We start from the raw sequence: 13,115 nt of genomic DNA on the forward strand, positions 1-13,115 counted from the left end.
ATATATATATATATATATATATATAGTACTAAAATCTGTTGTGTTCTTTTTGCATTCATAGCTGTATTTTTAATATGCCGTGTTTTGATTAATATGTAATGCAGCTAATTCAATTTTGGTTCATACTTTCTTAAAATACACATCAACAGAAAATGCTGGCCTGATTTATGAGGAGAAAGAATGATGTGGTGACGCAGAAGAGGCAATAATTAATTTTGAACTCAATTGTCATAGACATTTAATCTCCAGAGCCAAACTTCAGGAAGAATGGTTTTTGGAGACAGATGACTTTATTAATAAACAAATGCCATAATCTCTCATTAAAGTAGGGCAGAGCAGGAAAACGTGCAGCGGGATTTGTTGTCATATTTTACTTTTCCTTCTGCCTTTCTTCCTCCTTATTTAAATAGCGTCTATGGACAACGCTGGCTCTTTGGGGGGGGGGGCATATTTAGAGGGGACACAGCTTAGGACTCTTCTAACAAATCTCAATCCTTGGATTGTTGAAAATGAGGAGACAGACTGGCATGGATGAAAGCCTCTCCACTCCATTTATATGTCATCCGCAAAACTATGAATCCGGACTGGACCCATATGGACAGTCAGCATAAATCTATTAAAATCAGGGACATTTCCTTTTGATAAGATATTCCCTTGCTGCGCATTGTACTAACTGAAGTTTATACAAATTGGATGAATATGAAGTTGTATACCATATCGATCACTAAAGTTCTTGTTCTTATGTTGTAGGCTGATCAAATTTCTGGTTTTCATATAAGATCTGTTCTTTGTGTCCCTATATGGAACAGCAGTCACCAGATTATTGGTAAGATGTCACTCATTAATGAATAAAAATTCTTTTGCTAATACAGAATTTTAGATTTTAAAAATGAGCCATATTACCTTTATAGCTTGTTAAAAACTTAACAATGACATTAGTATGCATTAATAACAGTATGCAACTGAGTTGTGATGCTCTTGTAGTTTTGAAAAATTATGGTTCAGTATTGTTGCTAGCAATATACACAGTTGATTTGGGTATAAACATTCTGTAGAGATACGTTTAAGAAAAGTAAGGAAACAATGTGTTACTATATCCATGATTTGGAAATCATATTAGTAGTGGTGCTGTTCGTATTTAAAAATAGGATCCTAAAATAAATTTAAAAAATTGTGGGCAGATTTTTTTTTAAAAAAGGCCCATGTTTCCAGTCCATGTATATATTTCCAGTGTTTAAGGAAAGAAAGGAAAAATAGACAGATTAGAATAGAAAACACTATTTGAACATACATTTGTTATAGTGGCAATTCAATGTGTTACTGGTTTATCAGAAAGGGAGCAAAAAAAAAAATATCCAGGAAATCTCTTACAATCAACAAATTATTTCAGGAAATGCTTTCAATGGCTGTTAATTTGTTATTTACTTTGTATATATTGTTTATTGTGTTTTACTCATGCTGCCCCGAGTCCTTTTGGGGAGATGAGATAGAAATAAATATGATGGTGATGATGATGATTATGATGGTGGTTATATTTCTTCAAGTTCATATGTTTTATTAAATATGGCATTTTTTGATTTTTTTTAATGTGCAAGTGCTTTGATTGTTTTACGTTTAAGATATGTATATGTAAGACAAATGTATGTATGTTGAATTTATGTAGGTATAAAATCAACCTTGTTTTTTAACTGTAAAGGTGTAGCTCAAGTACTGAATAGGCTGGATGGAAAACCTTTTGATGATGCCGATCAGCGACTTTTCGAGGTAAGAACTGTTATCTTACAGAACACATCAAGGACCTGAACTTAACAAAACACATTACGGACACAGTAGGAGTGAAATACTATTAAAGCTACAAGTAAAGCTGATTATCAGACAGTAAGTTGTTTGGAACTTTCAGGACTTGCTTCTGACTAAACATATTGCTCAGATTGATTTCTTTGGTTTTACCAAAATTCAAATACGTACTTGCTTATGAGCATTGAAATCCTGTGCACATTTACCTGAAAATAAGCAATTCAGACAAACATAATGGGATTTGTTTCTGAATAAAAAGGTCCAGATTTGGAATGCAACTTTCTCATTAAAATCAATGAGATTTTGCTTAACTATGTTGTAAGCAAGAAGACTCTTCGAGCCTGATTCTATATTCATTGTTGGATGCTATTCACAATTGATGGCTTCTATGTTGGGAGGAACAATGGTTCTCCACTGGATTTCATCAGATTAGAGCAGTGGTTCCCAACCTTTGGGCCTCCAGGTGATTTGGACTTCAACTCCCAGAAATCCCAGCCAGCTTACCAGCTGTTGGGAATTGTGGGAGCTGAAGTCCAAAACACCTGGAGGCCCAAAGGTTGGGAACCACTGGATTAGAGGGATTCAGGTTTGATGCACCCATTAGAATAACAGAGTTCAGCACTTGAATAACTCCATTAAAGTTCAGTTTATAACCTGTAGTGGAAGGTCCACTGTCACGTAATTCAGTTTGAACTGCATTACATCAATCTACACAGACCACACAATACAGTTTCAGACTGCATTATAAGTATAGATAGGGCCTGTGTTATTGCCCCAATGAAGAGGAAGCCACTGTCTTACCACTGTTGTTTACTCAGAAATAAATGCCAATGAATAACCAGAACTGACTGATGAGTAACTGAGCTTAGTATTGCAGTTTTATCATCTGTATTCATTATTGGCTAATTCTTGGCAAATTATTTGGCTTTTAGTTTATTATTAGTGGCAGAGATTTGAGGGGACCTTTGCTATTGTATTCTGTTTCATCATCTACAGCACTGATATCAGAGAGATGGTATGAATAGGATACCAAAACAAAAATGGCAGTTCTGAGCTGCAGCGGTGAGAGCTGGTCCATCTTTCTGTGTTTCTGAAAAAGCACTTTTATCAGTTGAAAAATTGGAGCTCCCAGCCAGCTCCAATTGTGGCGCAATGGGTTAAAACCTTGTGCCGTCTGAACTGCTGACTGAAAGGTCGGCGGTTCAAATCCGGGGAGCAGGGTGAGCTCCCGTCTGTTAGTTCCAGCTTCTGTGGGGACATGAGAGAAGTCTCCCACAGAATGGTAAAACGTCAAACATCTGGGCGTCCGCTGGGCAACATTCTTGCAGACAGCCAATTCTCTCATACCAGAAGCGACTTACAGTTTCTCAAGTTGCCCCTGAAATGAAAAAAAAAGTTGAAAAATGGAATCCAAATAAAAATTAACACTATTAAATAGCTGTAACTTAATAGTTCCATCATCATTAACATACACTCTATAACACAGGTATCACTATTGTCCTTTTGTCCTTACATCTTACAGTCCTTATAAGACCTAAATGTAAATAGCTTGTAAAATTAGCTCCAGGCAGTCTTTTGATTTCTATTCAGAGATTTGATTAAGAACATTTTCTTTGGTCCTTCTCTTTTTGTCACTCCAATACTGACTTTTCTCCAGCATGTTTGACTAGTTGAGGGCAGAAAATGCCTCCCTGGGAATGAGGTGCTTTGAAACAGCAACGGTCTTAGCAACAGTTCTTAGTCACAGGAATTACTATGACTACTAGAGTGGCTGTACATGTGTGAATTGCCAGCACACACGTCCCTTGCTATGTGATGTGGTTTTACACTTAGGCACTCTGATGTGTATTTTGGTCTCTATTTCAGATTTTCCTCCAACTTTACTTATCCCAGTTTAAAGCCCTTAGCGTGTGTTGTTGTGTGCATTCGTGTTGTGTGTCATCTAAACATTGTTAGTCTCAGTTTAATCATTCTTCTTCCTCCATGCTTTTGCTTTGGATTATGAAAGAAAATGGGATGGTGTCACAGTGTGAAAGGACAAACATAACTGAGAATTAGGCATTCCCTCCATATTCCTTTCTGTGTTCCCACTGAATGCATTAGCAGCACTTCATCAGTGTTTTGGGGTACATCTGTATTGTAGAATTAATGCAGTTTGATACCACTCGAATTACCATGGCTTGATGATATGGACTCGTGGGAGTTGTAGTTTTGCAAGCTTTCCATCCTTCTCTGCCAAAAAGTGCTGATAACTGACCAACCCAGAAATCTCAGGATTCCATAGCATTGAACCAAGGCAGTTAAAGTGGTGTCAAACTACATTAATTCTACAGTGTAGGTGCACCCTTGGACTCATGGGAGTTTATTGGCATTTTTGCAATATGGATAGAATTCCAGAGACTGGGCCATGGCATTGTAGAGGTGTCAGGTTATGGGTCCAGGCTACATGAAAGCCTATATAGACTTACCTGGATGTTGAGGAGTTTCTTCCCTCAATTCTATCCCTGGCAAACACATCTAGTGGTAGCCTGAAATAGGACTTTTTTGACTATTACTCCTAGGCTTTCATCCTCATTTCCTAGAGAGGTTAATCTGCACCCTACTTCTGTCACCAGGGAACACTTTTAAAATGACTTTTAATAGGTATTATGCTGTACTGCTTTTATCAACTTTTAAACTTTATAAGAAATTAAATGGGTTTTAAATTATTTTAAATGTTCTAAATAACTAAATTAAATTGTATTAGAAATATTTTGCATTTTTTGCCTTTGCTGCACTTGTTTTAATTTTGTAAACCACCTTGATTATCCATTTTGATGGGAGGAGCAAGATAATAATAAAGGGGCTTGTGACTATTATGACAAGGCTTAACGTTTATGAACTGTCTAAATCAGTGTTTCTCAACCTTCCTGAAACTGCGACCCCTTAATCCAGTTCCTCATGTTGTGGTGACCCCTAACCATAAAATTATTTGTGTTGCTACTTTATAACTAATTTGCTACTGTTATGAATTGCAATGTAAATATCTGATATGCAGGATGTATTCTCATTCACTGCACCAAATTTGGCACAAATACCCAATATGCCTAAATTGGAACACTGGTGGGGTTGTTGGGATTGATTTTGTCATTTGGGAGTTGTAGTTGCTGGGATTTATAGTTCACCTACAATAAAAAAGCATTCTGAACTCCATCAACAATGAAATTCAACCAAACTTGGCACACAGAATTCCCATAACCAACAGAAAATACTGGAAGGGTTTGGTGGGCATTGACTTTGAGTTTTGGAGTTGTAATTCACTTACATCCATCACTGTCTATCATTGTCTATCATTGTCTATCATTGTTTGGACTCAAACAGTGATAGAACAAACTTGGCATGACTACTCCATATGCCCAAATATGAACACAGATGGAGTTTGGGAGAAATAGACCTTGACATTTGGGAGTTGTAGTTGTTGGGATTTACGATAGAATTAGGTCAAACTTCCCACACAGAACCCCCATGACAAACAGAATAAATAAAAATACTGTATTTTCTTATGTTCTTTGGCAACCTCTTTGACACCCCCCTCATGACCCTGGTTTAAGGTTCGCAGAAATTCAAGCTTTTAAAGAACCCTTTTTAACAGGTGAACTAGAGATAGTTTCTAAAGATGTGGTATTACTGTATTAATTCTTTCATTATATTTTAGGCTTTTGTTATATTTTGTGGCTTGGGCATCAACAATACTATAATGTATGACCAAGTGAAGAAATCCTGGGCAAAGCAATCTGTTGCTCTTGATGTGAGTATCACAGTCTATTAAATGTTATTTGCGAAAGAGCTGAGATTATGTAACTAAAGATTCATTGCTTCTCTTTTTCTTTCCTAGAGGAGTAAAATGTTTGTTTTTCCTTATCAGTTTGTTGCTAGGTTTCCTGCCTTCTCCTCTCTCATTAACAGAGAGAAAGTTGGTTTACCTCTGTTTCTATTTTTCTTTTGCTGTTAACCTTCTTAGTGGGCAGTGTCATTTGTAATTTCAGTGAGATGGCCCTGCAAACCTCTGCTTTGTCAGACTACTAGTTTAATAATATTAAAGCCAACTAATTTTGGAGAAAATTCTTTGATCATGAATTGAATGATCACACTGTGTTTTCTCTTAAAACTGACTGGAACTTTGAGCCAATTGATCCATTGTAATAAAAGGTTTCAAGATCCTGTGTGTATGCAGACTGTTGGAAATAGCAACCTTCTTCAAACCTCCATTAGTTATTTGTTATGTATATGATTCAGATCGCTTACTGTATTGCATATGTGTGTATTGGTGTGCAGTTTTCCTTAACTGTGTTGTGGGAGGGGCTCTAGACCATATGATCAGATCTGGGATTATTCAGGACTCAGACTCCATTTTAGAAACTGTATGCTTTCAGACACCAGTAGAAACAGTATAGTTTTGAAGCCATTCGACTTTCAATATAGAAACAGTATATCTTAGAAGTTTTTATAGCAGAAACTCCATTAGGCTCTCAGACCAGAGAGATGCTTTGGATTTTGGACTGTTGATTATGAGAAAGATGCCCTGTGTTACCTGCACAAACCATTTCAAATGTATTTGTAACTGAATTAATATGCAAAGTACCTGTATGCCAAATACATGAAGTTTGTGAATAAACCAATCATGTTATTTGAAAGAAGTCTACTTATTTTCGTCTCTTGAGAGCATGATTTAAGCCAAGATGTTTTAAGGGTGAGTAGATGTTTTTTGGGCAACTGAAAGAACATTTCTGAAACTCTGCTATATGTATGTTTTTGTGCATTGGCATATCTTTGCCCGTAACAGTTCAAAGAGATATCTAGGTATATCAGTTTAACTGGTGAGAAATTTAATTGCCTTGCATAAAGATGAGGGATATATTTACCGCTAAGGAGAAGTTTGATTCAAGCGAGTTTTTAACTCTTTGTAGGAAGATTCTTGATTTTCCCAAATAGTGGCGAATACCATTTTCCAAAAGGTTATGGAGATTTTCATTTCCCAAAAGGTTATGGCATCATTTTTCCAAAAGGTTATGGTTTCCATGCCTTTCCAAAAATCACAATTTCTCCGAACCAAACTCCTCTGTAATGTCACAGTTCAGTGTTTTTAAAACTCATGTGCACATAAAATAAAAGATTTCTTAAGTTTTTAAAAAAATCACCCTTCAAAATAAAAATATCCCTTGGTTGCAGGATATTATTCTTTACATAAATGCTCAGACAGCTGTGTGAATGTTTATTATGGTACTGATGTCAGGCCATCCCAATTTAAAAGACAAGGATGGGACAACTGGGAGCCTATTAAAGTGCTAAACACTTGAGAGATTAATAAGAACTGATTCCTTTTAGAGCATTCTTTGAAAGGGAAGTGTCTTGTGTTTCTTTTTTCTCATTTCTGTTGTAAAGTGGAACTCATATATCTCAGACATGATAAAATCAATGAGTTTCAGAGGTTGACTGGATAGGTATCTGTGTTATAGTGATAGATTCTCCATACATAAGGAAAAGTCTCCTGCTTTATATGGTCTAACTTATCTCATTAGTCTGGATAGAGATAGTATTTTGATCCCCTGGGTTTATTTTCTGGAGGCATCAATATAAATTTTATTTATTTATATGCCACCCGAAGACACAGTTTTCCAGGCAGCTTATAATAAAACAATAAGCAGCAAGGATAAGCGAGGCAATTTCAAGTAGATAATAAAATCAACATAACCTTCAGCTTCAATAAATACATTAAAGGGATTTTGCAAATGCCTGAGAAATAACAGCTCCTAATACTGAAAAGGCTTTGACTACCTTTCTGAGACTTTCTGGGAAAAGCATTGCATAGTCAGAATGGTGCCATCAAAAAGGCTCTTTATAAACATTCGTAGCCATCATGGCTCTACCTTGGATAGTAACAGGCTAAAAAGAGAAGCAGGCAGGATATCTAATTCTTTCCAATGACATGGAAACATCTAATTGACACTAATGTGATTAGCAAAAACATCCTTATAGTTATTTCTATAACAGTTTTATCTAGATTTGAGTAACAAAGTAGAGCTTATTTCTGTGGAGAGAACATAGGTTTGCACTGTTCTGGACAGATCTAATTGTTAGTCCTTACTAATCTTGGTCCAGTTCATCCATGGAACATCTGTAAATTGAGTTACCAAATTCCCCCTGATTGAGTTGGACTATTCTAGTTCGAACTAATGGTTGGACAAGATTATGTTTTAATCAGTGGATAAACAACATTCCTCCGGTGGCACTGCGGGTTAAACTACTGAGCTGCTGAACAGAAAGTGGAGTGGGCTCCCACTGTTAGCCCCAGCTTCTGCCAACCTAGCCGTTTGAAAACATGCAAATATGAGTAGATCAATAGGTACCACTTCGGCGGGAAGGTAACAGCTCCATGCAGTCATGTCAGCCATATGACCTTGGAGGTGTCTACGGACAACGCCGACTCTTCGGCTTAGAAATGGAGATGAGCACCACCCCCCAGAGTCAGACCCGACTAGACTTAATGTCAAGGGAAACATGCAATTCTTTATCTGTCACTTTGAGAGTAGTTTTTGGTATGTTTAGTTCCTGAGATACCATATTTAATGGAAAGTCTTTACAGGTAGCAAACGATGAAAAAATATACTTATTTTCACTCATTTGGAAACTATATCTGAGAAAAGTCAGAATTATTAAGTTTTCTTCTCATTCAAGGAAACCCCTTAGAACAACAACTGTCTGCAACATATTATTTACTGCACGCATTTCCTATAATTTCATCATCTAGAATTGAGTGGGAGAATTTTCAGGTTGCCTCAAGTGCTCAAAAGTCATTTTCAAAAAGGAGGGTTAGACTTTTGGGTTGCACTTTCCCACCCCGGCCTAGGAGGTAAGTGCTGCAAATATGAGTCACAATCTATAGTTAGCTATAATATTTCATATACAATGTGTGATGCAAATTATTAATTAACCTTTTTAATAATTTCCTCAGTAACTATGTAATTTCATCTTCTTATTTGTGACAATTTTGTTCTTGTGCAGGTGCTGTCTTACCATGCAACGTGCTCAAAGATAGAAGTTGATAAATTCAAGGTAATAACAATGTTTAATTATATTCTGAATGTAATTATTCAAAGTATCTTTGTGGAAAGAGTTATTGTCCTGTGGCACAGAAATCTGTTATTTGAATAATTGTAACTTTTTTTTGCCAATATGTAACCTATATGAAACCAATTTTTTTTTTATCAACCAAGCCTAGTTTCTATCCCAGTTTCTAACTGCAGTATGACCCCCATATCAGTGTGGGATAGGCTCCAGGCCTTCCCTCACCCATGGATACTGGAAAATGTAGATAATAGTGAAGCCTATATTTTGCCTATACAGACAAAATAGGTTCTGTAGGTTGTATTTGTATGCATGTCGGAACAGGTACATTTTTTTAAATGTAACTCCAGCCAAAAATTATGTATATATTAGCTTTGGATGTATTTATTTATTAGCTTTGGATGGGAAAGTGTTAACACACCTGTGGGGTTTGTTTTGCTGTCGATGCCCCTGTTCAGAAGGGGTAGATTACTGATGATGTCAGACAACAGGATGTGAGAGAAATTTACCACTTGGAAGGGACATTCACTCCTGGAAGAGTTATTATGAGGAAAATGTGCCTCAATCGAAGCTTTATCACCAACCTTTGTTTCCGCACCAAGCCAATTTTTCCAAAATCCAAGTCCTTTTTAGCAGCAGAAGCAAATTATCACAGGGACAGAAAGTGAGGTGAAATCTTTGTGGATAATACATGATGCAGCAGATGGTTCATTGCAGAGAAGCATCCCAGATCTTTCCTTGATGTGGTCCAGCATAGCCACGTAGCCAAATGTAGAACTTGCCCCCCAAACAAATTCTACACAGTCTATGCTTTGGCCTTGATTGGGATGCGCTACCCCCAGACTGTGAAATCAAAGATCGCTTTCCAGGATTTGATAGTGTGGAAACAAACAAACAAAATCAAAGAGCAAATCTGTGGTCCATCTCCCTCTTTCCCCTTTAACCAGCTAGGAGAAACATTCAAGCTGGTTGGCAACTCAGAAAAAATAAAACCACTCCCCCAGTTTGTTCTCCCAGCCTTGAACTCCAAAGTGAATACAGAAAATATCAATACAAATGGACTCTTTCATGCCACTGTGGAGGTTGCTATTCTCCGTCAAGGGCAGAAACTGATGTAGCTGCCAGCAACTCTTGTCTAGGAATATAATGCCCATTAAGCATCCATTCCCTTCAGAAATGTCTCTAGGGTGATAATGGTGTTTTGCACCCTTTATCACCATCAAACAGTTGTTCCAGGAAAGCAGTGAGACAAATCCGACATCATAAAAAAACATAAATCTTAGTTTTGCTTTAATGTGATGTTGGAATACTCCAAATTCTTCAATTTGATTATTCACACCAGACCAAATTGTTAACTGTGATATATCAGTGGACAAATAATAGTAGTGGATGATCCTCTGCACACTAAACCCAGACACTCAAGTGTCAAATCAACTTAATTAAAAAAAAAAGACTAGTTGCTTTAAACTAGGGGTCCCCAAACTAAGTCTCACAGGCCGAATGAAGACCTCCAAGGTCATTTAATTGCCCCCCACCCTAAATGATTTGAAGGCACACAACAACAACAATCCTAAGTGACTTGACTATTTCATCCATCAAAAGCAGACCCACACTTCTCATTGAAATACTGGTAAGTTTATGTTGGTTAAAATTGTTCTTCATGTTAAATATTGTATTGTTCTTTCATTTTTTGCACTACAAATAAGATATGTGCTGTGTGCATAGGAATTCATTCATTTTTTTAAAACCCTAAAGTTTGCCCCCCCACCCCCGACAGATCACAACCAGACACAGTGAATACATCTGCCCTTGCGCTTTGCTACTCTGCTGCTGAATACGCATGCCCAGTGTGGAACACATCTCACTACGCTAAAACAGTGAGACATGCTGCATTATCACAGGATGTCTATGCCCTACACCACTGGAGAAATTATACTGTTTAGCCGGTATTGCACTACCTGACATCCATTAGGAAGTAGCAGCCTGTAATGAAGGCACCAAAATAGTGACATCTCTGTCCCATGCTCTGGTCGGATATCAGCCAGCCTTAAATCAACATCTACAGAGATACTTGCAGCTAGCGAGACTCCAAAAGTGGCAGGCTAAAACCCGGAACCTCAATCAGTGGTTGAGAAGGGATGAGAAGCTTCCTCCTGGACACACAGAAGACTGGGCAACTTGGAAGATGCTGAACAGTCTGCACTCTGGCACCATAAGATGCAGAGCTAATCTTAAGAAATGGGGCTGCAAAGTGGAGTCCGCAATACGCGAGTGTGGAGAAGAGCAAACCACAGACCACCTATAACTATACAGTCTGAGCCCTGCCACATGCACAATGGAGGACTTCCTTACAGCCATACCAGAGGCACTCGGAAGTGGCCAGCTACTGGTCAAAGGACATTATTTATTTATTTATTTATTTATTTATTTATTTACCTTACTTATATACCGCTGTTCTCAGCCCGAAGGCGACTCACAGCGGTTCACAACAAATAAGAACAGCAAAAATTCAATGCTACAGTATAAAAAACAGTTAATAACCTAACACATTACATAATTAATAACAATTACTACAATAACCATTCATTATCGTCTCATCATCAAAAACATGATCCAGATTCGTCATCTATTGTTCCATTCCAGTGTTCATTCACCAATCATTGCACTAATTATTTGAATGCCTGCTCAAACAGCCAGGTCTTCACTTTTTTGCGGAATACCATTAGAGATAGTGCTAGTCTAATGTCCGTAGGAAGGCCACCACCGAGAAGGCCCTATCTCTCGTCCCCGCCAGCCGTGCTTGAGAAGCAGGCGGGATCGAGAGCAGGGCCTCCCCGGAAGATCTCAAAGTCCTGGTGGGTTCATAGGCCAAGATGCAGTCGAATAGGTAGCTTGGGCCGGAACCGTTTAGGGCTTTAAAGGCCAACGCCAGCACTTTGAATTGAGCCCGGTAGCAGATCGGTAGCCAGTGGAGTTGGCGCAACAGGGGGGTTGTATGCTCCCTGCGCTCTGCTCCTGTTAAGATCATGGCTGCCGAGCATTGGACTAGTTGGAGCTTCCGAGCCGTCTTCAAAGGCAACCCCACATAGAGAGTGTTGCAGTAGTCTAAACGGGATGTAACCAGAGCGTGGACTACCGTGGCCAAGTCAGACTTCCCAAGGTACGGGCGCAGCTGGCGCACAAGCTTTAGCTGTGCAAATGCTCCCCTGGTCACCGCCGAAACCTGGGGTTCCAGGCTCAGCGATGAGTCCAGCATCACACCCAAGCTGCGAATCTGCGTCTTCAGGGGGAGTGCGACCCCATCCAACACAGGCTGTAACCCTATGCCCTGTTCGGCCTTGCGACTGACCAGGAGTACCTCTGTCTTGTCTGGATTCAGTTTCAATTTGTTAGCCCTCATCCAGTCCGATACAGCGGCCAAGCACCGGTTCAGGACCTGGACAGCCTCCTTAGTAGCAGGTGGAAAGGAGTGACAGAGTCCGACATCATCCGCGTACAGATGACACCGTACCCCGAAACTCCGGATGATCTCCCCCAGCGGCTTCATGTAGATGTTAAACAACATGGGAGACAATATTGAGCCCTGAGGAACCCCACAAGACAAAGGTTGTAGGGTTGAACAGGTGTCTCCCAGTAACACCTTCTGCCACCTTCATTTAGTACAGTATAATGCCAAGTTTTAACTTTGTTTGTGGTTTTTCTATATATTATAACTGTATTCTCGCTTCTGAAACAATAAATAAATACACATGTGACTCGAAAGCCTCTAACCAGGAACTAGAAAACAGTAGGTTAGGGGTGTGTGAATCTGTTCCGTTTTCATTCTGTTTTCATTTTGAATTTTGGGTGCTCCTTGTTCTGTTTTTGGGACGATTTCGATATCATTTGGATTCGTAATTCAGAACCCTGAGTTCTATTTCCATTTCAGGAAGAATCTTCCCAAAATCAGAATAGTGGCAGGGGAGAGGACCCAAAAACAGAACAAATTCTGTGCCATTTTGCACACCCCTAGTAAATATGCAGGACAGTTTTGCAAGAGAGCATTGGTGTATCACTGATCAAAATTTAGTGCCAGAAGTAGTCAAGCGAAAAGGCATTTAAATTGTGATGGTGGGGAATCCCACAAGTGCCACCTTAAATTTGAACTTTTGCCCTTTCCAAGGAGAGTCTGTTTACAGTTCTCTTGTGATGTGTAATTTACAATAAGCTTTTTT

General features: G+C 38.6%; 1 protein-coding gene across 1 annotated transcript in view; it reads left to right on the top strand.

The window, feature by feature from the left end:
• The window catches only part of PDE11A (phosphodiesterase 11A), a 208,967-nt gene that overhangs the window by 125,863 nt on the left and 69,989 nt on the right, over positions 1-13,115 (top strand). Inside the window, exons 7-10 of the mRNA XM_060779634.2 lie at positions 751-826; positions 1,697-1,764; positions 5,492-5,584; positions 8,839-8,889. Coding sequence (XP_060635617.2) covers positions 751-826; positions 1,697-1,764; positions 5,492-5,584; positions 8,839-8,889 — 288 coding nt within the window. The remainder of the gene's footprint in view (positions 1-750; positions 827-1,696; positions 1,765-5,491; positions 5,585-8,838; positions 8,890-13,115) is intronic.

The sequence above is a fragment of the Anolis sagrei genome, chromosome 1 (genome assembly GCF_037176765.1).
Source record: "Anolis sagrei isolate rAnoSag1 chromosome 1, rAnoSag1.mat, whole genome shotgun sequence".
Taxonomy (NCBI): domain Eukaryota; kingdom Metazoa; phylum Chordata; class Lepidosauria; order Squamata; family Dactyloidae; genus Anolis; species Anolis sagrei.